Source organism: Pongo abelii, chromosome 1 (assembly GCF_028885655.2).
Source record: "Pongo abelii isolate AG06213 chromosome 1, NHGRI_mPonAbe1-v2.0_pri, whole genome shotgun sequence".
Classification (NCBI taxonomy): Eukaryota; Metazoa; Chordata; class Mammalia; order Primates; family Hominidae; genus Pongo; species Pongo abelii.
Window position 1 is genome coordinate 99,207,972 of NC_071985.2, and position 14,816 is coordinate 99,222,787.

The 14,816-nt window shown below is 39.9% G+C and overlaps 1 protein-coding gene across 10 annotated transcripts in view; it reads left to right on the forward strand.

Annotated features, from left to right (window-relative positions):
• Positions 1-14,816, forward strand: part of POGZ (pogo transposable element derived with ZNF domain) — a 56,522-nt gene that overhangs the window by 13,345 nt on the left and 28,361 nt on the right. For 5 of the 10 annotated variants that reach the window (XM_024236538.3, XM_024236542.3, XM_024236558.2 and 2 more), the window contains 2 exons: positions 3,802-3,926; positions 4,927-5,085. In XM_024236538.3, coding sequence (XP_024092306.1) covers positions 3,802-3,926; positions 4,927-5,085 — 284 coding nt within the window. Of the gene's footprint in view, positions 1-3,303; positions 3,703-3,801; positions 3,927-4,926; positions 5,086-14,816 lie in introns of all 10 variants that reach the window. The other 5 variants (XM_063727635.1, XM_024236571.2, XM_024236579.2 and 2 more) reach the window with 2 other exon arrangements.

Consider the following 14,816-nt stretch of genomic DNA (forward strand, 5'->3'; position numbering starts at 1 on the left):
GACCACAGAGAATGGTGGTGTTTCTTGAGAATCTTGGTAGAAATATTAAATACTGCATTTTATTATGTTAGTATAAGATTTCCTTTTGATAACTAGAAAACTACAAGAAGGATCTAAATTTGTATTTTCTATTTTTGGTTTGCTGAGTATTTACATTAGGTTGATATCTGTTGTATCATATTTTTGACCCTGAGTTATAGATGCTGAAAGTGAAAGGAATTGATCACATCCTGAGATAGCAGAGTGTAGGTCAGAATCAAGGACAGTTTTGAAAAATTTGGCTTCAGTGTCTTTCAGAGATGCTTTGTGTATAGGTCTGTGAAATATGTTCAATCAGCAGACCTAATATTTTCTGAGTTGACAAGCCTTATTAGCTAACTCCATCTTCTATGTTGTTAAAAAAAAAAAAAAATGAAAAATATTTCCCCATAAGTTGGATTTTCTTTTTTTTCTTTCATTTTTTTTTCTTTTTTTTTTTTTTTGAGACAGAGTCTGGCTTCTGCTGCCCAGGCTGGAGTGCAGTGGCGTGATCTTGGCTCACTGCAACCTCTGCCTCCTGGGTTCAAGCGATTCTCCTGCCTCAGCTTCCTGAGTAACTAGGATTACAGGCATGTGCCAGCACGTCCGGCTAATTTTTGTATTTTTAGTAGAGGTGGGGTTTCACCATGTTGGCCAGGCTGGTCTGGAACTCCTGACCTCAGATGATCCGTCGGCATCCCAAAGTGTTGAGATTACAGATGTGAGCCACTGTGTCTGGCCAAGTTGGATTTTCTTTTCATTTTGAGTCTTTTAATTTACATTGGATATCTTGGCAGTACTCATACCTAAGGAGAAGAGATATTTTTCTCACTTGATTAAAAAGTAGTTAGGACATAAACATCTTTCTTTGCCGTCTTTTCAGATCTACCCTTTTCGGTTATTTCCATTTGGTTTTTATTTTATTTTGTAGGGATGGGGTATTGCTCTCCAGCTCTCCAGCTCAGGCTGGAGTGCAGTGGCACCACTGCAGTTACTGTAACCTCGAGCTCACTGTAACCTCGAACTCCTGGGCTCAAGTGATCCTCGATCCTCCTACCTCATCCTCCCTAGTAGCTGGGACCACTGGTGTGTGCCGCACACCTGGCTAATTTTTAAAAAAATTTTGTAGAGATGGAGTCTTGCTATGCTACCCAAGCTGGAGTTCTTTCCATTTCTCTCAAAAGGTCAAATGGAAGAAATTTCAATATTCTTATTAAAATTCATTGCTTTATAAAATAAAGAACTGAAACTCTTAAGGTATTATAAATACTTAAGATAAAAGAACACCCTTTTGGATATGCTATTAAAATAACCACAGGCATGACATTGAAAACCAAAATTTGTATTCTGATAGCTCTTCATATTCCAAAGCAAAGTTTTCATATGTATGGAGAGTTTGCTTGTAAGTGGTCAGGACAAAAGTAGGTCCTTGAAAACCATCGGCAGAGGTTATTATCCGCAGTTTATATTCATTCTGCTGGGTGTTGGATATTTGCACATTAATTATCTGTTGACTCTAAGCTCTCAAAGTTATACAGCAAAGAACAATGGAATAAAATCAAGTATTTAAGGAAAAAGTTTTTGAAAATATCATATTTTGTAGTGGAATTAGACTGGAAAACAAAGGCATGTGTTGTCTTTGTCTCAAAGAATACCTGTGATACGGATTTGATTTCTTTTTAATTCAGTTTCTGGCTTAGTATTGTCTTCATATAATTAAGCCTGAAAATAAGAGAATTTAAGTAAGTTGATCCCTTAGCTCTTTTTCTTTCCTCACCCCCTTTGTGGCTTTGGTTTAGAAAGACAGAAATAATTAAAATAGAAGATTAAAGACCAGTTAGAATCCAGTTAAGCACTTTACCCATTAAAACCTAGACTGCCCCTGGCTATAGCTGACTCACTGGGGCACTGCAAGATTATTTTCAATTTTCAAGGGAAACAATGCCATCTGTTGGGCATCTTGCAAACTGCTACTGTCAGGTTGTATGGCCCTAACTAAATACTCAATAAACAGAATGGTTAGGTTGGTTGTTTGGTTTTGGTTTTCGCTTATGGATATAGCAGCAGAATTACTAAGACACTAAGGACACTTAGAGCCTTTGCAGTAAAGGCTTTGTTTGAACATTGAGCAGTAATAGTACTCCCGTTCCAACACAAAGAAACTGACCCTTAGTAAACTGTTATTGGAGGGCAGAATAGCAATAACTCTTTGTTTGCAATGCAGAGATACAGACTTTATTTATTTATTTTTATTTTATTTTATTTTTTTTTGAGGTGGAGTTTTGCTGTTGTTGCCCAGGCTGGAGTGCAGTGGCATGAATTGTGGCTCATTGCAACCTCCACTTCCCATGTGCAAGTGATTCTCCAGCCTCAGCCTCCCGAGTAGCTGGGATTACAGGCATGCACCACCACGCCCGGCTAATTTTGTATTTTTAGTAGAGATGGGGTTTCTCCATGTTGGTCAGGCTGATCTCGAACTCCCGATCTCAGGTGATCCGACCTCAGGTGATCCACCCACCTTGGCCTCCCAAAGTGCTGGGATTACAGCGTGAGCCACTGCACCCGGCTCAGACTTTAATTTTTTAAAGGGACATGTAATTTAGGCAGTGTTTTCAAATTAAGGGTTGACTCCAAAATCATAGTGGAATGGCCTCCAGGATTTCCTAGACTAGACGTACAAGGTAGTAGTAGGACTGGGACTAGAGTGTGACAAGTGAGGTTCTCATCTTAGATGCAAAATTTAAAGGAGTACAGAGAGGTTCAGTAATCATAATAAATGCATTTTAATGCATCATTTTGAAAGATCAATATTAATGCAGAACAATCCGTAATGAACAGAATATCTATTTTAAATAAAGACTGAATGCGATCCTGCGCTTGCTTGACTCGCCTCACTGTCCTCATCCTAACCCTGGCCCTGGGTATTACACATTAAACTTTTTGTTGTTGTTGTTGTTTATGAGATGGAGTCTCTATTGCCCAGGCTGGAGTGCAGTAGTGCCATCTTGGCTCACTGCAACCTCTGCTGCCTGGGGTTCAAGCAGTTCTCCCTGCCTCAGCCTCCCAAGTAGCTGGGATTACAGGCACCTGCCAGCGTGCCCGGCTAATTGTTGTGTTTTTAGTAGAGATGGGGTTTCACCATCTTGGCCAGGCTGGTCTTGAACTCCTGACCTCGTGATCCACCCACTTCAGCCTACCAAAATGCCGGGATTACAAGCATAAGCCACTGTGCCTGGCCTAAACTTTTATAATCCTAATTTTTTTTTTTTTTTTTTTTTGAGACAGAGTCTCACTCCGTCCCCCAGGCTGGAGTGCAGTGCTGTGATCTCGACTCCCTGCAACCTCCGCCTCCTGGATTCAAATGATTCTCGTGCCTCAGCCTCCCAAGTAGCTGGAATTACAGGGGCGCACTGCCATGCCTGGCTAATTTTTGTATTTTGAGTAGAGACAGAGTTTTGCCATGTTGGCCAGTCTGGTTCTCTAACTCCCAACCTCAGGTGATCCACCTCCCTCGGCTTCCCAAAATGTTGGGATTACAGGCGGGAGCCACAATGCCCGGCCTGTAACCCTAATTATTAAATAATTTGCTGTGGAATGGATTCTAATATTCAATAATAAAAGTTGTAATTCTGAACCTTTGGAAATGGAGGAAGGCTAGAGGATATGATAAAGGAGCCCAAGGAGGTAGGTTACCAATGGAGTCAAAGTTCTGATTTCATATTTGGTATAAAGCAATATCTCCTATTTTTAGGCCCATATCTTATCTGAATGTTTTTCTTGTAGCATGGCGGACACCGACCTGTTCATGGAATGTGAGGAGGAGGAGTTGGAGCCATGGCAGAAAATCAGTGATGTCATTGAGGACTCTGTAGTTGAAGATTATAATTCAGTGGATAAAACTACCACAGGTAACAAAAGCTCTTCTGATCTTAGATGGTTTAAATAAATTAAATTGAATGGTATTTTGGTTAACAAAGTGTGAGATGGAAAAGGACTTTAAGAATCCAGGGAGACCTCATTGTGGCACTCACTGGTGCTACCTTTTTTCCCATGCTCTAGTCTGTGAAAACCTCAGTTTCCTCATCCATATAGCTAGAAACTATATATTTAATTCATCGAAAACATTGGAAGGTTGGATTAACCAGTGTTTATCAAATATCTAGCAGTCTTCTTACTAAAAGATGTATGAACAAGAATTCAAAGTGGTGGGGTGTGTGTGTGTGTCAGTGCTCATTTATGTACCCAGTCAAAAATAGGTTCCCATAGTCTTGTTTTTTTGTTTTATTTTGTTTTACTTGAACTTGGTTTCCTTTGTGAGTGGAGTAGAAATTGCCTTGTGTCTGCCTTCATTGACAGTTTACAAATTTAGGCTTGTTAGCTTTTCTTTCATAAAGGTGATACTGCTGGGTCAAATTCTAGATTGCCCTGAATTCAGAAAATGGGTGGTAGTTCTTTTGCTCCCCTAAATTGTACCAGTTGCTCTTTATTTTTATCTTTCCTGTCTTGAGACCTGAAGATGGCATTGGTTTAGGCTGAAATAGGGCACAGTTCAGGGTCTTTTGGATGGCTTAATATGCATGATTATGAATACCACTAGTGGTAATAATAAACCTTTGAGTCCTAGAGGTTTGCTAGTGCCATGTAAGCAAAGATTAAAATCCCAGTTCAGTGGGCTCAGTGATGTAACTTAATTAACCAGGAGATGTGAGACAAAGAAGAAGGGATTGTGTTTAAATGGTGGACTAAGGGTTGAGTAGGAGGAGAAATCACATGAACAGTTGGATTTATGAAACAGGAAACTTTTTGGCTATAGAGACCCACAACAAGATGGAAAGGGAAGATTAGAGCAGTATCCTTTAGTGTCATCTGTCCCTGTCTCCAAGTGACTATGCCTCCCCTTCCCCACAGTTTCTGTGAGCCAGCAGCCAGTCTCGGCTCCAGTGCCCATCGCTGCCCATGCTTCTGTTGCTGGGCACCTCTCTACATCCACCACCGTTAGTAGCAGCGGGGCACAGAACAGCGACAGTACAAAGAAGACTCTTGTCACACTAATTGCCAACAACAATGGTAAGTGGGATATTGGGAAATAATAATCCTGGGCTAGAGGGGTGAAAGAATAAAAAAGGTCTCAGGGATAGCCATACCTGTTTAGTTAGGTACCGATGTAGTTCTACTAGTTGGAAAATGAATTTAGTAATGATTCTCTGATATGGAAGTGATTTCTGTAGATGGTGCTGTTCCTTCTAAGTTAGTGCTGACTCGATACTGGTGTTTCAAGTGAGGGAGCAGTAGATTCTTGCTACTGGTAATTTCTCGGAGAGAAAATGTCAACCCAGAATTCCTAACTGTCAAGCTTTTTTTGTTTGTTTGGTTGGTTGTTTTTGTTTCTTTAATGAGAAAAATTCCATTAGTTTGGTAAGAATTTTCCCAGGGCAGTTCTGTATTTTCTCTGGCAGATTCATTTGTTTATTGGTTCCTGAGTATGGAAGATAGGATAGAGTTGTTGTCTACATGAAAGAAATGGTGAAAGACTAGTGTTTTTAGTGTATTTTATTTTATTTTTTTAATAGAAAGGCTATATAGTATTGGTTTCTATTTAATTTCTGATGTCTGTTTCTACACTACTAAGATGAGTTGTTGACCAGTTATGTTTCAAGATTCGTAACTGAAGTAGGCACTTTCATAGAGTCATTGCATTGCTGCAAGGGACTTTATTTTTTAATTATTTTATTTCCTTTAAAACTAAAACAGCTTTAGTACTACAAAAATAATATATGCATTGTAGAAAAACTATAAAGTAAAAAAAAAAAATCAAAAGGAAGAAAAAATGTTTAACCATAATCCCACCACCTGAAGATAACTGATGGTTACTTTTATTCTGTACGTATATTTATTTTAATATACATCTATATGTTATATGTGGTGATTTTCTTTTTACAAAAAAAGATTATACAAGTTGTACATTACTCTGCCTGCCTTTTCCCCTTAATAGTGAATATCTTATTTTAATAAATAGTCATCTATAACATTTTTGATGACTGACTGTATTTCCCATTATTTGATTAACTTATTAACAATGGGTTGTAAGAGGGTATATTGCTATTTTAAAGAGCTTCAGTGAACATTCCTATCTCTGTACCTTTTCTCGCATTGTTAATTAGTTCTGCAAATATATTTCTGAAACAAATTGTTGGCTCAAATGTCATCACAGTTTTTAAGAATTGTGATCAGTATTGTTCCTGGATTGGCCATCTAGAAATGTTGTGTCAGTTTATATTGCTGTTAGAAGAGAGTATGGTTTTTAATTTGGGAATGTAACCATTTATATATGCATTCCCCTATTGTTGAACATTTATTAGGGTCCCCATCCTTTGTGATTACAAATGATGCTGTGGTGAATGTTTTCAGGCATGTGTCTTTGCCCACTGTGTAAAACATATTTGCAATATAAAGTCTTAGAGGTGAGATTTTCTGGATCAGGTGTTTATAATTTGATAGACATTGTCAAGTTGTCCTACTAGGTTGCTCTAAATAAGTGCCCACCAGTAGCTCTTTCCCCGCATTGTTGCCAACTTTAGGTATTATCAAACTTTAAAACCTCCATGATTTCCAAAGGTTTTCAGTATTTGGGTACTGAAACTATGATGATTTTATGGGGAATCTTTAGACTTCTAAAAAACTTATAAATGGGGTCCCTTGTATACGTAAAGATGGGGAACCATTTATGTAAAGATTTCTATTATTTTACAGATGTGGAAACTGAGGCCTAGAGAGTCTAAATAATTTGCTTTAGTTATAAGTAATGATAGTTGCTAAGTGACTAAACTGTATTTGAATTTTCTGGACTTCAAAGCTTTCGGGATTTCCACTGTATTATATTGCTTTCCTGTGTATTTCTTTTTTTTTTTTAAGCCAGTCAAATTTAGCAGTGGGAGAGTTGTATACCAACTTTAGTGACACTAAGGTTTATAAGTTCTGATAACCCACTACCACAGGACTAGTCCTATGTGTCTCTTAAACTGTTAAAGTTCTGTTAGCAACCAGCTTACCTAACCTTTTCTTTGATCCCAGGGTTCCAAGGCCCATACTGAGATGGCTGTGCATCTTTTTTTTTTTTTTTTTTTTTTCCCCGAGACGGGATCTCGCTTTGTCACCCAGGCTGGAGTGCAGTGGTATGAACACAGCTCACTGCAGCCTCAACCTCTGTGGCTCAGCAATCCTCCCATCTCAGCCCCACAAGTAGCTGGGACTACAAGCACATGCCACCATGCCTGGCTAACTTTTGTAATTTTTGTAGAGTCAGGGTTTCACCATGTTGCCCAGGCTGGTCTCAAACTCCCAAGCTCAAGCGATCCTCCCTCCTTGGCCTCCCAAAGTGCTGGGATTACAGGCATGAGTGAGCCACCATGCCAGGCCAGCTGAGCATCTTATGACATGCTGAGATGACCTAGTCTCCTTGACTCCTTGAATGTACCCTTGATTCTTGAGCCTGCCTATGGCCAGTGTACTAATTTTTTCTAAAAAATATAAATTGACTTTATTTACTTCAAAAGCCTCTAATATTTAAATTAAAATGTTAAGCCATAACCCATGTTCATGAAAAAAAGAAGACAGTGGGTATAGACTGGTAAGTAACCACAGTCTTGTGTATTCCAAAAAAAATTCACCCATAGATAAGCATAAATTAATTGCAATTGTCTAATTTATTTCACTTTATATATCTATATAAAAAATACATACAGTTCTGTAAGTTTTTTCATCAGATACTCTTGTTTTTTCTTTTTTGTTTTTTTTGAGATGGAGTCTCCCTCTGTCACTCAGGCTGGAGTGCAGTGGTGTGATCTTGGCCCACTGCAACCTCCACTTCCCGGGTTCAAGTAATTCTCTTGCCTCAGCCTCCTGAGTAGCTGGGATTACAGGCATGCACCACCATGCCTGGCTAAGTTTTTTGTGATTTTAGTAGAGATGGGGTTTCACAGTGTTGACCAGGCTGGTCTTGAACTCCTGACCTCAGGTGATTTGCCCACCTTGGCCTCCGAAAGTGCTGCGATTACAGGCATGAGCCACCACGCCCAGCCTAGGAACTCTTGAAATGCTAGTCCAACTTTAAGGATATGGCTTTAGAATAAAGTGAATGAGAAATATTGCCTCTTACAACCCAGTTTCCCTTTAAGCCTTCAGTTTAATTGTATTGATATATTATCTGCTTACTACATTAGTAACATAGCAAATGAGAAATAACATTTGTTTTTTTGAGACAAAGTCTCACTCCGTCACCCAGGGTGGAGTGCAGTGGTGCAGTCTTGGCTCACTGCAACCTCCGTCTCCCTGGTTCAAGCGATTCTTATGCCTCACCCACCCTAGTAGCTGGGATTACAGGCATGCGCCACCATGCTTGGCTAATTTCTGTATTTTTAGTAGAGACGGAGTTTCACCATGTTGGCCAGGCTGGTCTCAATTTCCTGACCTCAAGTGATCCACCCACCACGGCTTCTCAAAGTTCTGGGATTACAGGCATGAGCCACTGCTCCCCGCCAGCAAATGAGAATAATTTTTAAACAATTCAGTATTGTTTCACTTAGTGTACTTTAAAAAGTTTAGAAATTTAAAATTTAAAAAAAATTTGTGGTCTCAGAAGAGGGAAAGATTTCTTAAACCAAATACAAAAACAGAGCTAACCATAAAGGGTAAAACTGATAAATAGAACATTAAAGATGTGATTAAAAAAAACACACACACACGGAGAAGACAAACCACAAACTGGAAGGTGTTTGTGGCATGTATTACTTTTTTTTTTTTTTTTTTTTGAGACGGAGTCTGTACTCCAGCCTGCTTTGTTGCCCAGGCTGGAGTACAGTGGCGCGATCTCAGCTCACTGCAGCCTCTGCCTCCCAAGTTCAAATGGTTCTTGTGCCTCAGTCTCCCGAGTAGCTGGGACTACAGGTGCCTGCCACCACACCCGGCTAACTTTTGTATTTTTAGCAGAGACAGTGTGTCACCATGTTGGCCAGGCTGGTCTCAAACTCCTGACCTCAAGTAATCTGCCTGTCTTGGCCTACCAAAGTGCTGAGATTACAGACATGAGCCACCTCACCTGGCCCTCGAAAAGTTAAACATAGAGTTACCATATGACCCAGCAGTTCTCCTCCTAGCTGTATACCCAAGAGAATGGAAAACGTATGTTCACATAAAAATTTGTGCACTAATGTTCATAGCAGTATCATTTGTCATAGCTAAAAGTAAAAACAACATGTGTCCATAAATTAATGGATAAACAAAATGTAATATATGTACACAATGGAATATTATTAGCCCATAAAAAGGAATGAAATACTGATACATTCTATAACATAGATGAACCTTGAAAACATAATGCTGAGAAAGAAGCCAGACATACAAAATTAGCCAGGTGTGGTGGTACATGCCTGCAATCCCAGCTATCAGGGAGGCTGAGGCAGGAGAATTGTTTGAACTCAGGAGGCGGAGGTTGCTGTGAGCTGAGATCGCACCACTGCACTCCAGCCTGGGCAACAAGAGGAAAACTCTGTCTCAAAAAAAAGAAAGAAAAAAGAAAGAAGCCAAACACAAAAGGTCACATATTATATGATTCCATCTATATGAAATGTCTTAAATAGGCAAGTCCACAGAGAGAGAAATTAGATTTGTGGTTGCCAGGGGCTGGGAGGAGAAAAGAATGGGGAATAATTGCTAGGGGAAATGAGGTTTCTTTTGAGGGCGATGAAAATGTTCTGGATCTAGGCCGGGTGCGGTGGCTCACGCCTGTAATCCTAGCACTTTGGGAAGCCGAGGCAGGCGGATCACCTGAGGTCAGGAGTTCGAGACCAGCCTGGCTAACATAGTGAAACCCCGTTTCTACTAAAAATATGAAAAACTAGCCGAGCATGGTGGCATGTGCCTGTAATCCCAGCTACTTGGGAGGCTGAAGCAGGAGAATTGCTTGAACCTGGGAGGCGGAGGTTACAGTGAGCTGAGATCGCACCACTGCACTCCAGCCTGGGCAACAAGAGCGAAACTCCATCTCAAAAAAAAAAGAATAGAAAAGAAAATGTTCTGGAACTAAATAATGATGATGATGGTTGCACAACCTTGGGAATATACAAAAAAAAATCACTGAATTGTGTATTTTAAATGGGCAGTATGTGGATTATATCTCAAAGCTGGGTTTGGTTTTTTGTGTGTGTTTTGTTTTTAAGGAAGTATCAAGGCTGGGGTGTGTGGCTCATACCTGTAATCCCAGACTTTGGGAGGCCGAGGTGAGCAGAACATTTGAGGTCAGGAGTTCAAGACCAGCCTGACCAACATGGTGAAACCCCATCTCTATTAAAAATTCAAAAAAATTAGCTGAGTGTGATGGCACTTACCTGTAGTCCCAGCTACTTGGGAGGCTGAGGCAGGAGAATCGCTGGAACCTGAGAGGTGGAGGTTGCAGTGAGCTGAGATCACGCTACTGCACTCCAACTTGGGCAACAGAGCAAGACTCCATCTCAAAAAAAAAAAAAAAGAAAAAGTGTCAGGAATAAAATTTTGGAATATTTTTACTATTCTGTTTGATGTTCTTTAGAATTTACTACTCAGTATTTTAAAATTATTCCTGTAGTTCTGACTGATCTTATGTTTGCATAGGAAAGAAACATTATGAGGTGAAATAAACTGTTGCTTAATTCTGAGCTGTGAATGATGTGAATTTAATGTTATAAATTTCTTACAGTATAACTAATTATGGTTTTCAATTCCTATTGTATTTAGCCCTCTATTTCTGGGCTTTAAGGGTATGGAAGTAAACTTAAAAGAATGAAGGAAGGCTGGGTGCGGTGGCTCACGCCTATAATCCTAGCAGTTTGGGAGGCTGAGGCGGGCAGATCGCCTGAGGTCAGAAGTTTGAGACCAGCATGGCCAAATACTGAAACCCTGTCTCTATTAAAAACTACAAAAATTAGCTGGGCATAGTGGTGGGCATATATTCCTAGCTACTTGGGAGGCTGAGCAGGAGAATCACTTGAACCTAGGAGGCAGAGGTTGCAGTGAGCTGAGGTCACACCATTCCAGCCTGGGTGACAGAGCAAAACTCCTTGTGGAAAAAAAAAAAAAAAAGAAAGAATGCATGAAGGAAAAAAATCAAGAGAGAGCAAACTTAGAGGGAGAAAGTTAGTTGCATAATTCTTTGATTTTTTTTTTTTTTTTTTTTTTTTGATAATGTGCAAGGCGGGCAGATCGCAAGGTCAGGAGATCGAGACCATCCTGGCCAACGTGGTAAAACCCTGTCTCTACTAAAATACAAAAAAATTAGCTGGGCGTGGTGGCATGTGCCTGTAGTCCCAGCTACTTGGGAGGCTGAGGCAGGGGAATCACTTGAACCCAGGAGGCAGAGGTGGCAGTGAGCTGAGATTGCGCCATTGCACTCCAGCCTGGTGACAGAGCAAGACTCTGTCTCAAAAAATAATGTGCTTGATACCATATGACGTCTGAAGTACAGAAGAAAACTCATGGAATTAATTGTCAATGAGGTGGATTGTTTTGTTTCATTTGTTTCTTAGGTTTTCTTTGTTTTGTTCAAGATGGGTTCTCACTTTGTCACCCAGGCTGGAGTGCAGTAGTGGCACGAACACAGCTAGCTCATGCACCCTCCACCTCCCAGGCTCAAACGATCCTCCCACCTCGGCCCCCCAAGTAGCTGGGACTACAGGCGCACACCACCATGCCTGGCTATTTTTCATTTTTTATTTTTGAGACTGAGACTCACACTGTTGCCCAGACTGGAGTGCAGTGGCACAATCTTGGCTCACTGAAGACCCCACCTGGGTTCAAGCAATTGTCATGCCTCAGTCACTCAAGCAGCTGGGATTACAGGCATATGCCACCATGCCCAGCTATTTTTAGTAGAGATGGGGGTTTCACCATGATGGCCAGGCTGGTCTCGAACTCTTGACCTCAAGTGATCTGCCTGCCTTGGCCTCCCAAAGTGCTGACATTATAGGCGTAAGCCACCACGCCCGGCCTTGTTTTGTTTTTGAGATGGGGGTCTCACTGTGTTGTCCAGGCTGGACTCAAACTCCTAGGCTCAAGTGATCCACCTGCTTCAGCCTCTCAAATAGTGGGACTACAGGTGCATACCACTGCTCTAGGCTGGATAATCCTTTTAAAGGCTTTTTTTTTAAAGCACCGGAATTGTGATTGCCTGTTTCATCCTCTGGAAATAGAACCTTGTAAGACACTTGAATTGTCAGAATTCCTTTGAGCAAAGATTGCAGAAATCATTAAAATGCTTCTAAATAAGTAAGTATAATTTACCCAGTCTGACTTTGCATAGTCTGGCTTTTGCTTTCCATTGCATTGTGAATCTAATCTGGTCTTAGAAAACCACTTTTTGATTGTACCGTATTTTTGGAAAAATTCTTTTTTTTTTTTTTTCTTGAGACGGAGTTTCGCTCTTACTGCTCAGACTGGAGTGCAGTGGCGCGATCTCGGCTCAACGCAACCTCTGCCTCCTGGGTTCAAGCAGTTCTCTTGTCTCAGCCTCCCGAATAGCTGGGATTACAGGCATTCGCCACTACGCCTGGCTAATTTTGTTATTTTTAGTAGAGACGGGGTTTCTCCATGTTGGTCAGGCTGGTCTCAAACTCCTGACCTCAGGTGATCCACCCACCTCGGCCTCCCAAAATGCTGGGATTACACGCATGAGCCACCTTGCCCAGCCTTTTTGGAAGAATTCTAACAGTCCACCAAAATTTAAACTTGACCCTGATATAAGACAAAATACTTGCAGAAAATGCTGTTAAAATTCTTTACAATGGTATTTATGGGTTTCATGGAAACCTGGTCTGTCTTTAAGAGACTTGCTAATGCTGACTGATTTCACATAAAGCAAAAAGCCTCCATCTTTCCCTTCTTGTATTTAATTGGGATGTTGAGCTAGTAATTATCTTAAGAATTTTTAGAATTAGGATAAATAAGAGATAATTTATTTTCTTTTGTCCTAGCAGTTAAAATAATGACTAGAAAATATAGACTTTTGCTTAGTCAATATTTTTCAACCATAAATTTCAAAAGGATAGAAAGAGATGGTTGGAGAACCTATAGATTAAAAGACTTGAGTTATGTTCATCAGTTGCACTTTGCAAACATTTTGTAACTGGATTCAGACAAATTATTTAAAAAATACAAACAAGTAAATTTGAATTTCGACTGGGTATTTGATATTGAATAATTATTATAATGTTCAGGAGTTATGTTGGTATGATTCTTTTATCTTTTTTTGAAGTTCTTATGTAGGAGATATATTTTGAAATACTTATAGATGATATGATCTAGAACTTGTTTTAAAGTGATAGGGGAACTAGTAAGTATGTAGGAGGTATAGATGAAATAAGACTTGCCATACATTGATAATTATTGAAGCAGGGTGGTGGTTACATAGGGGTTCACTGTAGCGTTCTCTTTTTATGTATGTTTTAACTTCTCCATAATAAAACATTTAAAAATTTTTAAAACCCACCATAGATAAATTGCCAGTATAGTTTAACATGGATAGAACTTGCTGGAATTTTCTGTTTTATTTATCTATCTGCCTCTACAATCACTAGTCTTCTGGCTCAGTAACTGAGGGTCTAGTCTACTGATGAGCTCTCAGTTTCTGTGAGTATGAGATAAGCCACTGTTGGCCCATTAGTAGCCACCTACATACCTATTCCTTTGGTGGTCTAGCTTTGTAGTTAACTGTGGTGATATAACCTGCCAAGTGGAACATACATTTCAGAGGGGCCCATCCCATTCTGGTGATTTTGGGTAAAAAGTTGAGGCCATATTTTGCTTGACTCTTTGGTTTTTTGTTTCTTGTTGTTGTTGTTGTTGTTGTTTTGAGACAGAGCCTTGCTCTGTCGCCAGGCTGGAGTGCAGTGGCACAATGTTGGCTCACTGCAACCTCCGCCTCCCTGGTTCAAGCAGTTCTCCTGCCTCAGCTTCCCAAGTAGCTGGAATTACAGGTGTGCGCCACCATGCCCGGCTAATTTTTGTATTTTTAGTAGAGACGGGTTTTGCCATGTTGGCCAGGCTGGTCTTGAGCTCCTGGCCTCAAGTGATGTGCCTGCCTTGGCCTCCCAAAATACTGAGATTAGAGGTGTGAGCCACCATGCCTGACCTGCTTGACTCTTTGGCTTAGGTATATTGGCTCTCTGAAATTTTCTATCTGGTTTGAGTATTCTTTGTAAATCAGGAAACTTAGTATTGGTTTTTTCACCAAATGTCATGAAATAGGGGACTTAAAAATATTTATAAAATTTTCTCACAAATGAAAAGAATTTAAGATATTTCAATAATAAATAGCCCAGTTTATTAATATTTATTCATGAATGAATCATTATCTTCTGAAATCATGTTATTTTTACTTGGTGTGTGTTAGTTTTTGTCCAGGTCTTCTGTTTATCAGCCCTGATGACATAAAGAGAAAGGCTACAGTAGGTAGCCTGTCAGTCTCTGGGTTCCCAGTGGTTGCTTAAAGAATCTTGCATTTCTCAGATTTAACTTACTAGGAAGAGAAACCATTCCTTAGATTCTGTGTACTTGCTGAATTAATGTTTGTTGATGAATATTCTTTTTAAAAAATTAAGGGGGATTAGCTAATATTATATTCTAATAAAATAGGTTTTACCTAGTTAAAATATGGAAAAAAACATATTTTGTTCTGCTGATTTGGTGGGGGAGATTATGTGTGGTCACTTAAATCATGAGAGTCAGGGTGCTAGCCACATAGAATTCTAATGTGTCTTTCATCCCCAGTTAAG